Source organism: Mobula hypostoma, chromosome 22 (genome assembly GCF_963921235.1).
Source record: "Mobula hypostoma chromosome 22, sMobHyp1.1, whole genome shotgun sequence".
NCBI lineage: Eukaryota > Metazoa > Chordata > Chondrichthyes > Myliobatiformes > Myliobatidae > Mobula > Mobula hypostoma.
In genome coordinates, this window is record NC_086118.1 from 55,540,090 (window position 1) to 55,562,150 (window position 22,061).

Sequence of the window (22,061 nt, forward strand, 5' to 3'; positions counted from 1 at the left end):
GTCGCACCGCCATCTTCTCCTCCCGCCTTGTGACTGTTCTGCTTATTGTTCTTGGCTGTTTGCACTGTTGTCTTGTAAATCGTTGGTTGCTATTGTGTTGTCTGTTATGGTATCATCCTGTGTTTTATGCTTGGCTCTGAACCACAGTCAGTTCTGGTATGTTTCATGTACTGGCAATAAAGTGATTCTGATTCTTAGTAATAGCAATAACACTCACTTATGGCATTGTGTTAATGTCTTCCACAGTGAAGACTGATGCAAAGTACTTACTAAGTTAGTCAGACAGTCAGTCATTACCACCCCTCCAGCATCATTTTCAGCAGTCTGATATCCTCTCTCATCTCCCTTTTACTCTATATATCTGGAAAAACTTCTTTGTATCCTTTTTTATTGGCTAGCTTATCTTCATATTTCATATTTCCTCTCTTTATGACATTTTTAGTTGCCTTCTGGTTTTTAAAAGCTTTCCAATCCTCGACCTTCCCACTAATTCTTGCAATATTATATGCAGGGAGATTGGGAAAATCAGGTTGGTGCTGTATCCCAAGAGAGAATTTGTAGAATGTCTATGAGATTACTTTTTAAGGGCAACTTATGGTTGAGCCCACTAGGGGAATGGCAATTCTGGATTGGATGTTATGTAATGACCCAGATTTAATTAGGGATCTTAAGGTAAAGTAATCCTTAGGAGGCAGTGATCATAGAATTCACCGTGCAGTTTGAGAAGGAGAAACTAAAATCAGAGTTACCAGTATTATAGTGGAGTAAAGGGAATTACAGAGACATGAGAGAGGAGATAGCCAAAGTTGCCCTTTTGACATGCCTTTTCTCTATCCCTTTGTAATTTGTAGCCTACATCCTGGCTACTGTTCAGAGTCCTGTATATATAACTCCCATTAGGGTCTTTTTACCCTTGGAATTTCTTACTCTACCCACAAGGATTCTACACCTTCTAATTCTTTGTCAACTTTTTCAAGGATTTGATTTCATTTTTTCCAACAGAGCCATGCCACCACCCCTGCCCTCCTCACTGAACAACCTTCTGGTCCTTTCAATACAATGTGTATCATTGGATGTTAAGCTCCCAACTGTGATCTTCTTTGAGCCATGACTCAGTGATGCCCACAACATCATACTTGCCAATCTGTAACTGTGCTACAAGATCATTTATCTTACTCTGTATACTGTGTGCATTGAGATATAACACCTTCAGTCTTGTATTTGTCTCCCTTTTTGATTTTGGCCCCCTGTTACACTTTAATTCATCCCAGTGACTACAATTGACTACAGGTGGCCCCCCTTTACCGAACGTTTGCTTTATGACACCTTGCTGTTACGAAAGACCTACATTAGTTCCCTGTTTTGGCTAACAGAAGGTATTTTCACTGTTACGAAAAAAGGCAGCGCATGAAAAAAACGCGCAAAAAAAGGCAGCACACGCCCGAACAGCCAAGCTCCTCCCCTGGAACTGCATTCTAGCCGGCATTGCTTAAACACGTGCTTTATCTCGATTTATTTTGTGCATCCGTTAGCAAGATGAGTTGTAAAGTATTGAAAAAGCCTAAAAGAGCTCTTAAGGGTGTTACACTTAGCATAAAACTAGACATAATTAAGCGTTTTGATCATGGTGAACGAAGTAAGGACATTGTCCGCACGTTGAACTTGCCCGCGTCCACCATTCACACTATTTATACGCAGAGAGAAAGCTGCCGATGTTACTATTGGTTCTGCTCGTAGCAAAGTGGTCTCTCTTAGTCGGCATCCAATAATGGATAAAATGGAAAGTCTATTGCTTGAGTGCATTGATGGGTGTACAAAGCGTGGTGTTCCGTTAAGTTTTCTTATACTTAAGGAGAAATCAGTCAGTCTTTTTAATAAGCTGAAACAGAAAGCACTGAACGATGGTGATGAAAGTGTTGCAAAAGTAGCATTTAAAGGTTTGATCGGTTTCTGAGGCGAGGGCAGCTTCATAGTTTAAGCAGTGGTCCCCAACCTCCGGGCCGTGAACCGGTACATTGCCGCGAAGAATGCAGCGGTAGTCGGAATGCACCCTGCACATCATTAAGAAAAAAGCTGAAATAAACAAGCTAATTAATTAGGTGCCGCCCAGCACGTAAATGTCGGCCCAGATCAGAGGCGATTGCTGATTGTGTCAAGTGGTTATTTGTATAAGCAAGTGTTTAACTGTGACGAAACTGCAATTTATTGGAGTCTTCCCGATTCCGGTAAGTGAAACTACACTGAACATACATTATTTCTACATTATATAGGCTGTGTATTTTTGTGTGTTATTTGGTATGATTTGGCAGCATCATAGCTTAAAGGTTACTGGAGAGAGTGTTTTTGCCGAGAGCGCTTCAGCGAGATTTTCGCTGCACTAGACAGTGCTGCAGAAAAGTATTTCTACTTTACATAGGCTGTGTATTTATCATATCATTCCTGTTTTTACTAAATGTTACTGTTATTTTAGGTTTTATGTGTTATTTGGCATGATTTTGTAGGTTATTTTTTGGGTCTGGGAACGGGCAAAAAATTTTCCCATATTAATAAATGGTAATTGCTTATTCCCTTTACGACATTCCGGCTTACGAACCATTTCATAGGAACACTGTACCTTTGGCTAGCAGGGGAAACCTGTTTGGAGAACAAAGGAAAACTGCAGAAAACACAGGTTTTCCAAATTTTGATTCTACTGCCCTCGCAGTGCATTATGTACAAAGCTAGGCCGGAGTTAAACACCTTCTCAAAAATTACCCAAGCTGGAAGCTTTCTTTGGGGTTTTTAATGAGAAAACTTTTTGAAAAGGTATTGCTGTTTCAAGGGTAAATAAAGAGTGGGTGTGCTTCAAGTCGAACTCTCAGAGTCCGTGCAGCAATACATGTAAAAACAGCTTACAAACAAGAAGTGATGTTTGCATAAAACGAACTACATACAAAACGAACAGCACCTCTAGAGGCAGAACACTCTCCGCCTGACAATCTTCAAATCTTCACTACTGAAATTAAAAGTCAAATGATAATTCCCTCATGTCTTGAACAAAAGAATGGTCTGTCTCGGAGACTAGTCTTGTAACAGTCTTACTGCACAGTCTTTAGCTGTTCTCTCTTCGAAAATGGTGTTTTTGATTACATAGTTGTAATGTTGGATGAGCAGACTGGTGACACAGTACAATTGAGTGAGGTACCTCTGAAGTGAGTTGTATCTTAATACATTCTCCAACTCACTGCAGCTCCTCAGAGTCAAGAAAGGGACAGAGTTCACTAAGGTAACTTTGGATTGGGAGAAATTTCTGCTTTGTGATGCACTGCACTTCCACTGCATACACATGCCTTTGAACAACAAGGATTCTAACCTTTGCCCAATTCATTTGTTCTGCACTGGGAGGTTGCTTACAAATGTGCCAACCACTGAAAAGACTGTCTTTGACAGTCTACTTCCTACAATCTTTTCTTCCATCTAGATACTACTGTCACATGGGCTGAAATTGCTTGAGTGCCCATTTTTCAGGACATTAGTCTTAAATACACTAATATTGGGCTGATGAGCACCATCGAGGCAGACTTCATCCACTATGACCCAACCCAGGTCCAGTTGTTGGGCATAAGATGCATCATACCGATGATTGCGCTGTCGAAGTACCTTGTGTGCATGGATGATGTCTTGCCAAGCAACAGGAGAATCTCAGCAGAAGAGTCAAGTGGAGGGATCTTGTCAGCTATATCCTTAAGGTGTGGATGACCATGTACAGCTTCAGGAATTGGGGTTTCATCCCTATTGTTGGGAATATGGTCACAGTCAATGAGAGTTGATGGGGTGACCAGACCTCCTGTCCTATTGACTCTGCAACAGATCTACCAGTTTTGATTGTTTCAGAAAATATCTTTATAATATATGGGGAAATAGCTACATCTGATGGATGTTTCGCTGGCTTCCTGCCATACTCTTCTGTGGGTGTGCTGGAAGCAGTAGCCCAGGGTGCTGGGCCTGAATTTGCAGCTGTATCTGGGTCTAATTCTTCTGAAGTGCCAACAGGTTCTTGGCTTGGTTCTCTGGAGTCCACTGGTGCTTGCTGCACTGTGTGTCCATCCATGGAGTGCAATATATTGTTACTGCTTCTACAATTATCCTTGCTACCCTCCCCAGATTCTCCACCACTATCCAAATGACTGTCTTGTCCACATTCGGACTGACTGCTTCAGGGCTTCTAGTATCTTTCTCAAGCTGTTGACCAGTGGTGATTTATCACCACAGCCTAGTGCAGCAAGTGAGGACTGTGCAGTTGGCTCTATGGTAGCTTCTTTGTTGAAAGGTGAGCCACTGATGCACTTGATGTGCTGTTCAGTCCTGGTGTGCTCTTATTCAGTGGTGAACACCATGTGTTTCTAAGTTGGGTGTCTTTGGGCATTTCTCAATTTTTATCTTAAATGAATATTTTGGTTTGAATCTGAAGCAGAGGATACAAGTTCAGGAGGAGGATGGGGCAAAAATCTGGTGTGAAGCATGACAGGAAGCTGGTTCCTATTTTTGTTGCTTTGATTTCTTCCTCTGTTGAGCAACCAAGTTGTATTAGAGGATGTACCAATGGTTGGTTTTTCAGTCACCTTCCTAGGGAGATGACCATGACTGTCTATGTCAGCTGTGGCTTCATACACCTTTGCCTCTGCTAAAGCAGCCTCAGCTTCATGCTCATCCGTGAGAGCACTCAGTATAGCTTCTACGTAAGCTTTCTCCATGTCTGTGCATTCTTTCTCTGTTTACACAAGCTTTTTCAATTAGCATTTCAGCTTTGCGTTGAGTTTATGCTACTCTCATTCTTGCCACTTCATTTCCGGCATGGGCTTGTGCAGCAGCCATGCTAAGTGTGATTTTGCTTGAGCGACACCATATTCTGAGGTGACTTCCAGGGCTTGGCCATTGAAGTTGCTCAGGTCAGAAGCTGATGTTGTAGCGCATAGTGTTCAGACATGTCCCCGATCCACAGGCGCTGCCTTTGAAGACAACTTATCTTTATACTCAGGGAGTTAAACCCCTTCTCAAAAATCACCCAAGCTGGAAGCTTTCTTCAAGGTATTTAATGAGAAAACTTTTTTGAAAAGATATTGCTGTTTCAAGGACAAATAGAGTGGATGGGGAAGGATCTCTTTCTACCGTGTGTGCTTTAAGTTGAAATCAAATTAACCCAGGCAGGAAGCGGTGTAAAATTTTAAAAAGGGCTTACGAATAGGAAATGATGTTTGTACGAAACGAACCACATACAAAATGAACAGTGCCTATAGAGGAAGAACACTGATTACAGACAACATAATGAACAAGAACCACAGCAGTTACTTAGCAACATTTTCAAAATGCAGCCTAATTAAATACTGCATATATTGCATTTGGAGCTACTACACAGGATTGGAAAAAACTGCAGAAAATTCAAAGTAAATTTATTATCAAAGTACATAAATGTCACCATTTTCAACCATGAGATTCATTTTCTTGTGGGCATGCTCAGTAAAGCCAAGGACCATAGTAGAATGAATGAAAGACTGCGCCTGACAGGACAGACAAACAACCAATGTGCAAAAGGTAACAACTGTGCAAATACAAAGAAAAAGATAAATAATATAATAAATAAGCAATAAATATGAAGAATATAAAGAGTCCTTGAAAGTGTGTCTAAAGGTTGGGGGAGCAATTCAGTGATGAGGCGAGTGATGTTATTCCGGTGATTCAAGAGCCTAATGGTTGAGGGGTAAAAATTGTTCCTGAACTTGATGGTCTGAAGCTCCTGTATCATTTTTCTGATGGAAGCAGCAAGAAGAGAGCATGGTGGGAGTCCTTGATGGATGCTGCTTTCCTGTGACAACGCTACGCGTAGTTGTGCTCCATAGTGGGGTGGGCTTTACCTTTGATGCACTGGGCCATATCCAGTACTTCTGGTAGTTTTTCCGTAAACATCCAGCTCCATCATGGCCACTAGCTTCCTCAGCATTGAGAACACCTTCAAAAAGCAGTACCTCAAAAAGACAACATCCAGGACAGACCTCTTCTTGTTGCTACCATCAAGAAAGAAGAGGTACAGGAGCCTGAAAGCATACACTCGACATTTTAGGAACAGCTTCTTCCCCACTGCCATCAGATTCCTGAACAGTCCATAAACACTACTTCACTGTTTTGTTTTTCTCTCTTCATGCACTATTTACTTAATTTAATACTATATCTATCTATATATATATTTCTTATTGTAATTGTTTTTAAATTGGTATGTATTGCAATGTATGCTGCTGAAAAACAACAAATTCTACTGCATAATGCCAATGATATTAAACCTGATTTGACTCTGATTCGATGTTGTGATCATGTACTTTGGTATTTTGATTTCCAGTGTTTCTTTGCAATATGGCTTGAGGTTTTGAAGAAAACAGTTCCAGGTCTATTTTAACATTTTTGAAAAGTCTGAATGAACTGGTGATAGTCTCAGAATAGTATGTGTCCCACAATGCCTAATTAATGCAGCAATTGGCCTACTTCTAAATTTCACAGCCAACTATTGAAGACCAGCTAAACCTCCCTGTCATCGCCTCAGCAATCTGATCTTCCCGCTGTAGTTGGCCTCTCCTTCTAATATGAGCAGCCTATGCTATTCTTTTACAGACTTTTTCTTCCACTTTTAATAGGCCTTAATATATTGGTTATACAAATATATGTGATATTAGAAAATGATTTTTTAGAAGCACAAACAACAAATTGTAATGTAAAATTTTGATTTTTATTTTCACAGGTTCATTTAGTACCAAAAGATCTGGCTAGGAAAAGAGTATGGAATAAAAAATATCCAATTTGCATTGAACTTGCCAGACAAGATGATTTTATGTCGAAGGCCCAAACAGAAAGAGAAAATGTAGAAGAAAAATTATCTGCTGATAAAGTTGAAACTGTACTTGAGGAAATGAAAAAATCTTCTGGCTCACAAGATTCTGCAAAGCCAATTTGCCAGAAGGATCAAATTCTGTACCTTTTTGGGAGGACTGGTAGAGAAAAAGAGGAATGGTTCAGGAAATTCATTTTGGCCTCAAAATCAAAAACTGATATTAAACGATCAGCAAATCTTGGAGGAGGAGGTGCCTTGCCAGGTGAAATGTTTTCTCTGCTACTGAAAGGATACTTCAAAAATATAGCCTTATGATGTTGATGCATTCATTGAAAGCGGCTTGTTAAATGATATACTCATTTATAATCATGAAAATGTAAATACTGATGCTAGGTAATGTGTCACTGTTTGTGTGTGCTGACATTGTAATCTATTGTAATCCACATTTCTTGCTGTTTCCCTATCCTGATGATTTTCCTTAAAATATCCAACTCATTCCATCTTTTATTATGAATACTTTGGCTTCAGTGACCATTTATGGGTAGTCCATATTCCTATGCTTTGCATTTAGTAGCTTCTTGCAGCCTCCCATTCTGGACCTGTAGTATTAATTTTAAGTTGTTACTTTATAGTGAGATCTGTCTTAATATATTATGGATTCTGGTTAATTGGGACCAGTACATTTTAGCATGATTAAGCACCTGTCTCGATTAGGTAAAGTTTCATGGAAATAGTTATAAATGTATAAAAAAAGTCAGCTGAGTTAGGAAAATTACCATTTAACTGAGAAACCAATTATACAAACGTTTGTACATTTAAATGAAATATAGAACAAATTAGAACACTGCCAACAATACTACAGTACTATAAAATGGTATTAGTTCCTAATAGTTATTGATAGTGGAATTCGTCCATTCTACGTTGTAGTGATCTTTTGATTAACAATAAAAGAACAAAATCAGCGCAGGCACTAGGGCAGATAATGGACTGCCTTCATATGTTTTTGATTATTGCATTCTCCAAATCTTCATTTTCATTGTAATATTCAAGATTATTCAAAATCTTTGTAATTCTTAATTTGCAGTAGTGAAATTGTTTCACTTTCACTCTCAGCTGTTTGCAGCGTCTCTAAGCCTGAATGCTTGAAACTGCAGTGAGCAAAGCAGTTCTAAAATGTTTTACTGCTAATTTCTCGATAACTATCAGTGAGAAAAATCACTGCTTTTTTGAACACAAACACACACAACAGACGCTATTTTAAAAAGTGTTCACTCTAAGCATGGTGTAGTGTCTAGCAGCCACATAAGTACACATGACTGACTCTGTTCGGCAGCAGTCTCCTGTCACAATTATGTGGCAAGGTGTCCCAGATAAACAAAGGGTTTCTTAGCTATTTTCTTGATTAGTTTTAGTTCTTTTAAGATTTGTCCCAAATAAGTGGCCGATTGATTAACCGATGGCCCAATTAACCAAAATCCACTGTACTTAATTGTTTGAATTGAAGCCCATAATTTTATTTAAATGGTCTGTTAATTTGCATCAGTCAAGTTTTGTTTTTTTGATTTGATCGAGAATTTTAGTGTTGAGATTGTAATTCAGTTCTCTTCTTTGTCTCTACATTCACTGTTATAATTTTAACTGCATGGTAAATCCCTCTCTAATTCCCAAATTTATTTATTGACCAGCTGCCTCCAGAGACATTTCATATTTTCTCATGACTTTCATGCTTACTTTCCACATTTGGTTCTTCCCTAATGTTTATTTGGTGATTAGATTATGGTATGCACAGCAAAACACTTTGATTTCTGTCTATAGTGAGTCTTGGTCAAGTTAATGTGGCACTATAACTGTAAACCTACAATTATATAGGGAAAACAGCTCATCATCCCTGCTTTCGATAATTGTCCATGAATAATACCGAAATGGATATGTGCTGTTACTGGGTGAGGACAACTTTGAGTATTGTTGCACCTTGCCTCCAACAAGCCTCCTATTGGAGTGTGGAAAATCTACAGGACAGCAAAGAAACTATTCAACCTGTATCCTATATAAAAAAAAACTTTGAGCTGCTGAACCCATGCTCCCAGTAATCATTAACTCATTCACTAACATACAAAAGCAGATGAACTTTGTATTCAACATTAGCAAGGCAATGGTCCTCAATCAAGCTGCCCTTATTGGACACCAGTGTCCTCATACAATAAAGCTTCATAATGAGACCCTAGTAACAAGACATGTTCTATTTCTTGGGAGCCATTCTTGGATTAGACAGATGTCATTAAAAAAATTTACAATCACTTGTGTGCTAGCACTTTAGCTGACTGAAGGGGAAAACAGCATTGCAAGATCAAGGCTACAAACCTAGCACAAAATTTGTGGGCGGTAGAGATCACCTTAGTCTATGCTTCTGAGATTTGGACTATGCATAGAAAGTAGCTCAAAGGGTTGGAACAATAGCATTAATGTTGCCTCTAAAAATCACCCAATCCACAGATTCCCTTATCCTACCAATGTTAGTGTACTCTCCCAGGGTGACATCCACAGAACTGAGTTGCTCATTACACTCAATTGGTCCAACTGGGCCAAAGACTTCACTTACATATCTAACATTAGACCTCCAAAATGGACGTGGCATTTAAGCTTCGTCACAGGAAGGTAATACCAAGTGAACAGAATGTTCTCAAAGCTTTTTTGGAAAGAGTGCAACATCCTCACACGTTCCTGGGAATCTCTGGCCCATGATTGCTGGAAATGAAAGACGAGTATTTGTGATGGTACTGTAAAACCAGTCTATGTGAGTACACAATAGCTGTGTATAAACAGTAAGGAGTACATCTTCCTGACCCAACTGCAAAAGACTCTGGTTCCCACATTAACTTTATTGGTCATCCTGGGTCCCACAGTCCCAAGGGAATGGAAAGAGAGAAACTTGCAGGTATTTTTACATGAGTAACAATTGCTTGTACAATACAATCTAAAGAAACGGATTGCATAGAATAGTAAGGCTATAAAATCAAAAAAGCAAATTACTAATTTACTAATTTAATTGGTTTGGCACAAGATTGTTGTATTGTTCTGTGTTCTAAAAGGAATATCTATTACATAAGGTGCCCTCTTGCATTTGTTGATGCATGTGATATTTCTTTCAAATAGGTGAACGGTAATTTAATTTTTAACATTTTATTTGCTTATGTTAAACCCCAAATTTTGTGTCTCAGGAAAACTTTGCTTCAACTCTGTTGGTACAAAAGATTGCTGACACTGGAATCTGGAGTAACACAAAAAGTGCTGACAGAACTCAGTGAGTCAGGCAGCATCTGTGAAAGGAAATGGATAGTTGACATTCTGGGTCAAGATCCCTCATCTGTACTGAAAGACAGATGAAGGGTTATCAGGAATATATTCTTCAGGAATATATTTTGCCATATAAACAGAATGAAGAGTCCAGATGAAGGGTTATCAGTCTGATCTGCTGAGCACCCCAAGCTTTCCAAGGTGCTCCAGATTCCAGCATCCCATGTCTCGCCTGTAACTGTAATGTCAGAATCATCACTGCAAAACTGAAGCAATTTTGAGATGCCTAATGATGGGTATTTTAATTTGGAAGATCCAAGACTCTTCACCATATTGCACTTCATTATGTTGCCTGTTCAGTTTATTAAATAATATGGTGGAAAATTGCATTTAAAATGAACAATGCCTTTTCAGGTAATTAAGGATTAATAATGGGCACATTTAGTCATGCCAGAATTTGCTTCGTATTATTGGCTTCACATTGCATCAGGAGAGAGATGTCAAACATTCTTAATAGGTGAGGACTGTGGAATAACTCAGTTGTTCTGTTGACTAATCAGTTGTGCTTCATTTTAGGTTTTGTGCCATCACACAGTAGAAACAATAGCCAATCTGGAATGTTGACTCACAGTCGCAACAGCAGTAAAGGAAGCGTTGAAGAAATTGCATCACATTTAAAACAGAAGGATCTCCTATCTGGCATACGTCAGAAAATGCTTCTGGATTATGCTGTTTATATGGCAAAATATATTCCTGAAGAAATTTCCAGTCCTAACTCTAGCCCTATCCACAGTGCAGAAGGTAGCCCCACTGCTAAGGTAAGAAAAATAAATACATTTCTGCTTTTTGCTATATTTCCCTCAATCCACAGTATTCTTAATTTAAACGACTGAAACATTTGACCCTGCAGATGTCCCCATAAATGTTATCTATGTTGCATTCTTGACTGATATCAAGAAAGGATGAGATGTTTAACCTTCTCATCTGACTTTTTCCTTGTACTTATTTATGAACTCCAACAATCAACCAGAATTTAAATCTAACTGTATAATATTAGAATTATCTATTAAGTTTAAGGTGGAACTATTTGGTTTGAATATCTCAAATACCAGATATTAGGTTGATCGATTAAATCTTCTGAAAATGTAAAGAGAGATACAGTGGAAAATTGCATTTGAATTGAGTGAATTGTACTAATTTTGAGGCAGTTTTGTAAACTTCATTAAGCACGTTACCTAGCAAATTTAAGATTCCTGGTGTACTCATAACAATGCATGTGGATTAACATTTTGAATTATTTAATACTTCTGTACATGATAGTTGCCAACCAGTCAAAATGAGGACACAGAACAACGAGTGGCTTGGGTCAATGCATTGCTTGGGCGAATCTTCTGGGATTTCTTGGGTGAAAAATACTGGTCTAACTTGGTGTCTCGGAAGATCCAGATGAAACTCAGCAAAATTAGGGTATGTGCTCAACATGTTACAATTCACCTTTATTAAAGTTTATCCATAACTCTGTGCACAGGCAGTATAATTTTCTGTGATGCAGATGTTGAGTTGGATTTTTATTTATCTCTGCTAATTAAAATTGAAAAGGTTTACACATGTTAATGTCTGTTTCATTATAGGACCATTTTGACTGATTAATTGTTATCAACCTTAGTCAATCGTTAACGCCATGCCAGTTTGGACATCTCAAGCTACTCAAAGCTGCAGACAATTAAAAAAAATCTTCTTCCATTTTCTTAATATTAGTGTAAAGTTATACCAAACATGTAGTTGCTTGTGAGATATGGTAGAGGGCGGGGTTAAGAAATTTATTGTTAAAAAGTGATGTAATGGTAATATCATTGTACTGAACTCATTGTATCTGCTGAAGCTCTCCATTCACTGAAAGTGCCAAAAAGGTATTAAGCACAATATGCCTTGGAGCCAAGTTCGAAGATTGTTCTTTGGACACTGAAAACAAGTATAGTAAGGCTCTGACACAGCTTTCAAAATGAGCACTAACAATGCTTCTGACTATATTTTGTGAATATTTGAAATATTAAATTCTAAATATAAAGGGTGAATGGGTCAACTTAGCCAAGTAGTTCAATTCTGTTAACAAAAAGACTAGAAGCAATGATGGAATGAATAAGAATTACAATAAAACAGCGAGGATAGATGTAGGTGATGATAGAAATCAAATAGGCACTTTTAGTAGCTAGGATATGGAGTTTAGAATTGAACTTGGCAAAATGAAGCATTGCTATTGCATGCTGATTTGACCTGAGCAAAAGGAAAAAGGAATGAAATAACTGCTGAACTTTTAAGTTACATTGTGGCTTTTAGTTCATGTTTATTTGATGAAAAAGAATTGCTGGTCTCATGTCAAATTGCAAACATATATATTTGAAAAGTGTTAAATAGAAAGTGTTAAGTGGAAGGTCATTAAAGATGGTTGGGAGAATACGAGTTCAACAAAAACGCCACATCAAAGTACCACCGAGAATTTAATCATGAAACACGCTCGTATTCCCCCAACCTTGAACTTGTAATGATCAAATACCATACGTGCTATTTACCCAAGGAGTTCTCATCGGTAGTCCTCAGCGGAGTTTGCATATCACAAGCAGTCAACTATAGTTGGGCACTTGAGATACTGCATGATGCCATCTCCAAACAAGAAACAATCCTTCCCAACACATTTCAATTCATAGTCAGGGACTTCAACCAGGCTGGTTTAAAGAAATTTTTGCCCAATTACAATCAGCATATAACCTGAAGTACGAGAGGCCTCAACAGTAGACTACTGTTATACTAAGATGAATGCCTACCATTCCATGCCCAGACCACATTTCAGGAAATCTGATCATGTAGCTGTCCTCTTCCTACCTGCATACAGACAGAGGCTAAACAGCGAAGCTGTAGAGATTAGGACAACAAAGAGGTGGTTGTGGGAGGCAGTGGAGCAGGTACAGGATTGCTTCAAATCAGAGGACTGGTCTGTTTTCAAGGACCCTTCTGTGGATCTGAGTACATCATGGTTGTCACAGACTTCATAAAAACAGTTGTAGATGAATGTGTCCTCACAAAATCATTTGGAGTCTTCTACAACCAGAAGCCCTGGATGAACCATGAGATCCACAATCTGCAGAAAGCCAGATCAGAGGCATTCAAGTCTGGTGACCAAGAAAATTACAAGAGATCTAGGTACAATCTCCATAAAGCCATTTCATGGGTGAAGTAGCGATTTCAAAATAAGCTTGAATCAACGAAGGATGCTCAACGGGTGTGGCAGGGCTTGAATGCTTTCACTTCTAAGGTAAAATCAAGCGACGTGGTCAACAAGAGGGCTTCACTTCCAGATGAGCTTAATGCATTCTATGCTCACTTTGACCATCAAAACATGGAGGAGCCCCCCCAATGAGCCCTATATAGACAGTGTATTGATTTTTTTAGATCTACCTAAACTTACAGATTTACAAAATGAAAGTTTATTAGAACCAGTAACTGTCAAAGAACTGAACGTGGCCATCTCTAGGTTAAAGGCTGGAAAGTCCCCGGGTTCTGATGGGTTTACCTCAGAGTGGTACAAGTCCCTAAAGACACAGTTAGCCCCATTACTACTTAACACCTTTAATTGGATCTTGCAGAGAGGAGAAACTCCACCTTCCTGGAGAGAAGCGATTATTTCAGTTATTCCTAAAGAGGGTAAAGATAAACTAGAATGTGGCAATTATCGGCCAATTAGTGTTCTTAATTTAGATTACAAACTATTTACATCTATATTAGCGCGCAGATTGGAAAAGCTTTTACCTGGCCTAATCCATTTAGACCAGACTGGATTTATTCAACAAAGACAAACACAGGACAACATAAGGAGAACTCTGCACATATTAGAACAGGTTAATAAGAACGAGACAGAGACAATGGTAGTAGGATTGGACGCTAAGAAAGCTTTTGATTCGGTTAGTTGGGCATTCCTATACAGAGTGTTAGAAAGATTCGGCTTTCAAGAAAGGTTTATTAAAGTAATTCAGACTCTATATGACAGCCCTACAGCCCGAATTAAGATAAATGGGGACCTCTCTGACTCCTTCATCTTAGAGAGAGGCACTAGACAGGGATGCCCAATTTCTCCTCTCCTTTTTGCACTATATATTGAACCGCTTGCCCAACTAATAAGACAGAGCGAAATTGTAAAAGGTATCAAGGTGGCAGGGATTGAACAGAAAGTGGCGTTATTCGCAGATGATGTTTTGGTCTATCTGAGTGAACCAGAAAAATCATTTATAGCATTGTTTACACTGTTGGATGACTTTGGAAAAATATCAGGTTATAAAATAAATGTAAAGAAAACGCAGGTTATGTCCCTAAATTATACAGCATCCAAAAAAATTGCAGGATACATACGATCTTAAGTGGGAAGCTAAATCATTAAAATATTTAGGAATAACCCTGCCGAAGGATCTTTCAACACTGTCACAGGTTTATGGGCCATTAATCTCAGAGATAAAAGCAGATATGCATAGATGGAATCTTATCCCCTTTTTAAGTTTAAATTCAAGGATAAATACTATAAAAATGAATATTCTTCCTCGGTTATTGTATCTTTTCCGTATTTTACCGGTGGAGGTGGATGATAATCAATTCAGGGAATGGGACAAATGGATTTCCCGCTTCATTTGGCAAGGAAAGAAACCTAGAATTCGATATAACACCTTACAGTTAGGGAAGGAAGGAGGAGGTATGGTTCTTCCTTGCCTGAGAAATTATTTTTATGCCTCACAGATAACCCCTCTGTTATATTGGTGTAATAGGGAATATAAGGCTAGATGGAAGGAAATAGAATTTGGATTAGTTGACAGTTTTCCTCTACAGGCCTCAATAGCTGACAAAGGATTGATGGCCCAGTTGGAAAAATTTAAAAACAATTGGATAAATCTTACATTAAAAGTATGGCAGAAGGTGGTTAATTCATGTGGAATTAATAACATGTTAAAACTCTTCAGATGATGTGCATATGATACCGAATTCCTTCCCAACAGAGGAGATAAAAGATTTGAGTTATGGGTAAAGAAAGGTCTTACAACCTACCTCTCATTTATAGATAAAAGAGTATTACAAAGTTTCCAAATCCTGCAGGACAAACATGGCCTAGAACATAATGACTTTTTTAGGTACCTTCAAGTACGAAACTATGTTAACCAGAGTTGTAGATATACAGACCTATCAACAGTAGAATTAGAATTTTTCAGGATTCTGAATTCGGCTTGCAGTTCAATACCTAGTAAATCAGTTTCTCGAGTATATAATGCACTCTCCCATGCTAAAAATGTAAATACACTGTATATTAAAGAGAAGTGGGAGAAAGAAGCGGGGTTGGTACTTTCAGAGGAGGCTTGGGGGAAAATCTGCAGCTTTCAATAGTCCTTGACTAATTCTTTGACTTGGAGAGAACATTGTTTGAAAAACATTATAAGATACTTCAAGACCCCATATCAGGAAAAATATAAAGATACAAACGTGACGTGTTGGAGAAGGTGCGGCTCCAAGGAGGCAAATCATTTTCATATTTTCTGGGATTGCCCTAAATTAAGTCTATATTGGGAAGGTATTCATAGAACATTAGTTAAGGTACTTGGGTCCCAGATACCTCTGAACTTTGAGACGCGGATTTGGGGCATGTATTGTTTCTTGAACAGAAGGAAGATATAAAGTAGCTGCAGGCCCTCTTAGCGGCAAGTAAGAAATCAATCACTAGAAAGTGGCTAAATCCAATACCACCTACATTAGAAGATTGGCACGAAATTATCTTGGAAATATTTAAAATGGAAAAGTTGACTTATTCCCTGAGAATTCAAAAAGAAAAATTTTATCAAATCTGGAATAAATGGATTGAATATATAACCCCAATGTGAGCAGACTTTAGATGACTCTCCTAATGATTTATACTGCTCTTCTCATCAACACAGTAATATTGCTAACGTAAGCACCCCTAGTCTAAATGTCTTTTTTTTTTGTTTTCTTTTGGAAAATAGAGAATTAACACAAGTAGAGGGAAAGATTTGGGAAAGGGATAAAAAAATGAAAAAATTAAGTAAATAAGTACATAGGGATTGGATAATTATGTCTGCGGGCGGGAGCAAGCATGAACAAATTAGGATATAAACACCTCCAACGGTTGTTACATAGGCTTATATACAACATTTTGGACCAGTGGAAATGGTCCAGAAGAGTTATATGGAAACTTTTATTACCATTTTCCTTAACAACTAATACCATTACTTAGCCTAATAGATTAGAATTACCACAGTACATAATTATCTATTTAAGTGTCTAATTTCCTTTTATATCATCTCAATGTGTACTTAAGAATGTATAAATAATTATAGTTTTATACATATAAAAAAATGGAAAAGGTTATATGTGTGGGAAAAGTACATGATATTTGTGAATTCCTTATCCAAATAAAAATAAAATTAAAAAAAAAACATGGAGGAGCCATCACGAACTCCCACAGCCGAGGGAGTTTCAGTCTCCAAGGCTATTGTGTGAGCAGCCTTCAAGAGGGTGAACCCATGAAAAGCATGCGGCCCAGTGGGGTACCTGGCTAAGCACTAAAGACCTGTGCCAATCAACTGGATGGAGTGTTCATTGAGATCTTTAACCCTTCTCCGGCAGACTGAGGTACCTACCTGCATAAGACCATAAAACATAGGAGCAGAATTAGGCCACCTGGCCTATCAAATCTGTTCCACCATTTAATCATGGTTGATCCTTTTCTTCTCCTCAACCCCAGTTCCCGGCCTTCTCCCCGTAACCTTTGATGCCATGTCCAATCAAGAACCTATCAATCTCCGCCTTAAATGCACCCAACGACCTGGCCTGAACAGCCACACGTGGCAACAAATTCCACAAATTCACCACCCTTTGGCTAAAAAAAATTTCTCCGCATCTCTGTTTTGAAAGGGTCTATCCTGAGGCTGTGCCCTTTTGTCCTAGACTCTCCCACCATGGGAAACATCCTTTCCACATCCACTCTGCATAGGCCTTTAACATTCAAAAGGTTTCAATGAGATCCCCCCCTCATCCTTCTGAATTCCATTGAGTACAGACCCAGAGCCATCAAACGTTCCTCGTATTATAACCCTTTTATCCCTGGAATCATCCTTGTGAACCTCCAATGCCAGCATATCTTTTCTAAGATGAGGGGCCCAAAACTGTTCACAATACTCAAGGTGAGGCCTCACCAGTGCCTTATAAAGCTCAGCATCACATCCCTGCTCTTGTATTCTAGACCTCTTGAAATTAATGCTAACATGGTATTTGCCTTCCTCATTACCGACTCAACTTGCAAGTTAACCTTCAGGGTGTTCTGCACAAGGACTCCCAAGTCCATTTGCATCTCAGATTTTTGGATTTTCTCCCCATTTAGAAAATAGTCTGCACATTTATTTCTACTACCAAAGTGCATGACCATGCATTTTCCAACATAGTTTTTCATTTGCCACTTTAATTGTCCATTCTCCTAATCTGTCTAAGTCCTTCTGCATCCTACCTATTTCCTCAACACTACCTGGCCCTCCACCAATCTTCATATCATCTGCAAACTTGGCAACAAAGTCATCTATTCCATCATCTAAATCATTTATACACAGCATAAAAAGAAGTGGTCCCAACATCGACACCTGCGGAGCGTCAGGCAGGTTTCACTTAAACCAGTGCCTAAGAATAGCATGGTAATCTGCCTCAAGTACTGTTGTCCTGTAGCAGTTACATCCACAGTGATATAGTGTTTTGAGAGTTTAGTGATGAAACATATTAAGTCCTGCCTGAGAAGCAATTTGGATCCACTCCAATTTGCCTCGTGGTGCAACAGGTCCACAGCAGATATTATCTCATTAGCTTTTCATTCAACCCTGGAACATCTGGACAGCAAAGATGGATACATTAGGATGGTCTTTATTGAAGACAGCTCAGCATTCAATGCCAACATCCCCTAATCAATAACCTTCAAGACTTTGGCCTCAATACCTCCCTGTGCAATTGGATGCTGGAGTACTTCCTCACCTGCAGACCCCAGTCAATTCAGATTGGCAGCAACATCTCCACAATCTCTATCAGCACAGGAGCACCACAAGGCTGTGTGCCCCCCGCTCTACTAGCTTTACACTTACAACTGTGTGGCTAAGCACAGCTCCAATGCCACCTTCAAGTTTGCTGACTTCACCACTGTTGTAGGCCAAATCAAAGGTTGTGATGAATCAACGTATAGGAGGGAGATTGAAAATCTGGCTGTGGTGCCACAACAACCTCTTATGCAATGTCAGCAAGACCAAGGAGCTGATTGACTTCAGGAGGAGGAAACAAGGTCTATGTGCCAGTCCTCATCGGAGGATCAGAGGTGGAGAGGATAAGCAAATTTAAGTTCCTTGTTGTTATCATTTCAGAAGACCTGTACTGGGCCCAGCACGGAAGTGTTATTACGAAGAATGCACAGCAGTGCCTCTACTTAAGAGTTTGTGATGATTCGGCATGGTATCTAAAACTTTGACAAACTTCTGTAACTGCTCTCCACTGTGGTGGAGAGTATATTGACTGGCTGCATCACAGGCTGGTATGGAAACATCAATGCCCTTGAATGGAAAATCCTACAAAAAGTAGTGGAAGCAGCCCAGTCCCTCATGGGTAAAGCACTCCCCCCATTGATCACATGTACATGGAGCATTTTCACAGGAAAGTAGTATCCATTATTAGGGACCCCCAACCCTCTTCTCACTGTTACCACCAGGAATAAAGTACAGGAGCTTCAGGATTCACACCACCAGGTTCAGGAACAGTTATTATCCCTCAACCATTAGAATCAAAGGGGTAAATCAAATCAAGTTCAAGTTTAATTATCATTCAACCATTTATGAATACAGCCGAACGAAACAGCATTCCTCTGGGACCAAGGTGTACACAGCACATTCAAAATAGCTAGCAAAGAAACATAGTCATGCAAAAAGACATGTATATCCCACAAATGTCCCGCACATTGGTACAGTTCCTGGCAGTGCGCAGGCACACAAAATCCAGCCTGTTATTCCACCAGTCGAACACTGGAGGGCAGCACCGACGGAAGAGGTCAGCCCCCAACCGAGCATGGATGTCACATCACACTGCCTCCGGCATCTCCTCTCCGGGACTGCAGCAGCAGGCAAGCCCACGACTTGAGGCCTAGTCCTTGCTACAACCGAGGTCACGCAGCTCTCCTGCTGTCTGTTGCAACATTAAACAAGGGAAATAGGCCTGCAGCATTTTACTTTATCAATGTCCAACGGGGTCTTTTGATTGCAAGAGAAACATCCAGGACAACCAAGCACAGTTACACTACACACTGCCTTCGCACACCAATTCTGATGCCTTCCTGTACCAGGCAGCAACAGGGTCTGCACTTAGTCAACCAGCTTTGCCAATGAGCAGCTCACTGGCGGGGTAAACCTGCAGTACCCGAAGTTCTTGGAGTCCAGCATTGTCTTGTTGTTGTAAAAAAGACATCTAGCAATGGAGAAGTATCCCTTTGTTTGGCCCCCAAGAGGCCACTGTACCTGAACACGCTGCCATCTTACCACAACTTCACTCAACATCACTTACCCCATCACTGAAAAGTTCCCACAATCCATAGACTCACTTTCAAGGGCTCTTCATCTCATGCTCTCAATATTTATTGCTTATTTATTATTATTATTTCTTTTTGTACTGTATTTGCAGAGATTTCCTTTTGCACAGTGATTGAATGCCTACGTTGGTGTGGTTTTCATTTATTCTATTATCGATTTATTGTGTATGCCTGCAAGAAAATGAATCTCAGGGTTGTATTTGATGACATATATGTAATTTGAACTTTGACTGATAATTTATCTATATTTAGAAAATCAAAATGATTTAATGTCATTTCCAGTGCATAAGTGTAAAGGAGAATGAAATAATTGTTACTCCAGTTCCAATACAGCACAAAATTTTAAAAAATCATAATAAAGAGCACAATAATAATAAATAAATATTAAAAGCTTATGTACATAGATTGAATGTATGTCCTTAAAGTGATGCTTTGCACAGGAGTGTCTGTATATAAGGTGACTGACAGGAAATGATAAAGTGGGGATTGTGTGGCAGTGGGTTAATGAGTGGGAGATCTATGAAATTAGCACAGAAAATAACGTTGTGTTGAGATATTGAGAAAATGATGTCGCATAATCTTAATGGCAGAGCAGGAGTGAGGAGAGGATTGTCCTTGTGTTCACTGATATAGCATATATACATTTTTTAATGGGAAAAGTCAGCAAGAACACTGCTGGAACATGGAAGCATATTTTTTCATTTGCGGTGTCAATATTTCAGCAGCTGGTATTCCCAGCAAAGATGCTCAGACCAAAAGTAAGATGAAGTCACCTACACCATATGCTGTTTCCCTGAGTTTTTATCTTTAGCTTGGAGGCAAAATGATTAGTCCTATACATATCCTACTGCTTAGCTGAATTTATTACAAGTACTGAGCACAGATGTGAAAACACATTTTAGGACAGGGAGATGTGAATAACTTACATTATATCAATTATAGAGCATCAGAAAATCTGACTTTTCATATATTAAATTTTACAGCTGCCATATTTTATGAATGAGCTGACCTTGACTGAACTTGATATGGGAGTTGCAATGCCAAGAATATGTCAAGCTTCAAAACCTTGTGTTAATTACCAGGGTAAGTGCAGTTAATGGCCTTCATGAATGGTCACTGGCATTTATTCTGCATTCAAAATTATACTAACGTTTCCATTGATGTAGATTGAAAAGTCAGTTATAGAAAATTGTCTTAGCATCAGATTGGAAATTGTTTTTCAGTGGTGATATTGTGGGGTATACTCTTAAATGTATGTGTTCCCAATTCCCACAAACAACCTGGTTCATAAGTTTTCCTTAAATCATTAACAGGATAAGAGAATTGCCTTCAAGGCCAAATTAGTTACCATCTCTAAAGAATCTTGAACCGAATAGTTTGCAGGGTTAGTTTAAAAGTACTGTAGAGAATTAACTACAGTCTCAGATTCGAGTTCATAGAAACCGCACTGGGTAACAATGGCAGACTTATTTCCAAAAGGATGTTCATGAATCAAATCTGAGTCTGAGGCCTCTGTCAGTCAAAGTTGACCATGGATATTGTGTCCTAGCTGTCTAGATACGCAAGCCTGGGTAGTACAGTATGGAGAGCAAGTTTTGCCCATATAACGAGCTTCCCCCCTCGACACATCTGATGAACCCAAAGGAATGGTAGAGACCGATACAGTTTGGTACCAGCAGTGTCACAGGAGTTGCCAATCAACATTGAACTCAATGTAGGACTGCCTTAGGGACTCCAGCCCTGGATTTTTCCCTCTGGGTGTACTCCAGAAGCTTCCCCCATGAGTGGGTGTAGCTGCAAGGCAACGGAAGTTTGAGATGAGTTTTCCTTCTCCAACCACAGCTGACAAGCCCCATCTGCTTAAAGTGGCTAGTTTTAAGGCACCAGTGACCCACTTTTGCCCCCTCTCCTGTCAATAGAAACGGTTCCACTGCTCTTAGTAGCGTGAAGGTGAGGAGCTGGACTTGGTTGTCAGAGGCTATTTCAGGCCCAAGACATTGGGAGTATTTAATAAGTAGTGGGTGCTTGTTCCCATTACAGTCCCAGCTATAACAACCTTAAGGAACCAAATGGATGTTTACAATTGGATGAGGTCCTAAATGATTTTATTCCTTCCTCTTCTTCATACTTCATAGTGGTTATTAGCCTGATGTACTGAGATGCGGTTGAGGTCTATTTTGTATCTGTAAAGGAAATACTTGCATTGCATTACCTTGTGGTAATTTTCAGAGGTATAACTTGAAACGTCATTAGCGTTTA

At 39.2% G+C, this 22,061-nt stretch overlaps 1 protein-coding gene across 5 annotated transcripts in view; it reads left to right on the top strand.

Annotated features, from left to right (window-relative positions):
• Positions 1 to 22,061, top strand: part of tex2 (testis expressed 2) — a 97,995-nt gene that overhangs the window by 49,630 nt on the left and 26,304 nt on the right. For all 5 annotated transcript variants that reach the window (XM_063030638.1, XM_063030637.1, XM_063030636.1 and 2 more), the window contains exons 4-7: positions 6,767 to 7,118; positions 10,727 to 10,968; positions 11,471 to 11,617; positions 20,786 to 20,885. In XM_063030638.1, the coding sequence (XP_062886708.1) occupies positions 6,767 to 7,118; positions 10,727 to 10,968; positions 11,471 to 11,617; positions 20,786 to 20,885 (841 nt within the window). The remainder of the gene's footprint in view (positions 1 to 6,766; positions 7,119 to 10,726; positions 10,969 to 11,470; positions 11,618 to 20,785; positions 20,886 to 22,061) is intronic.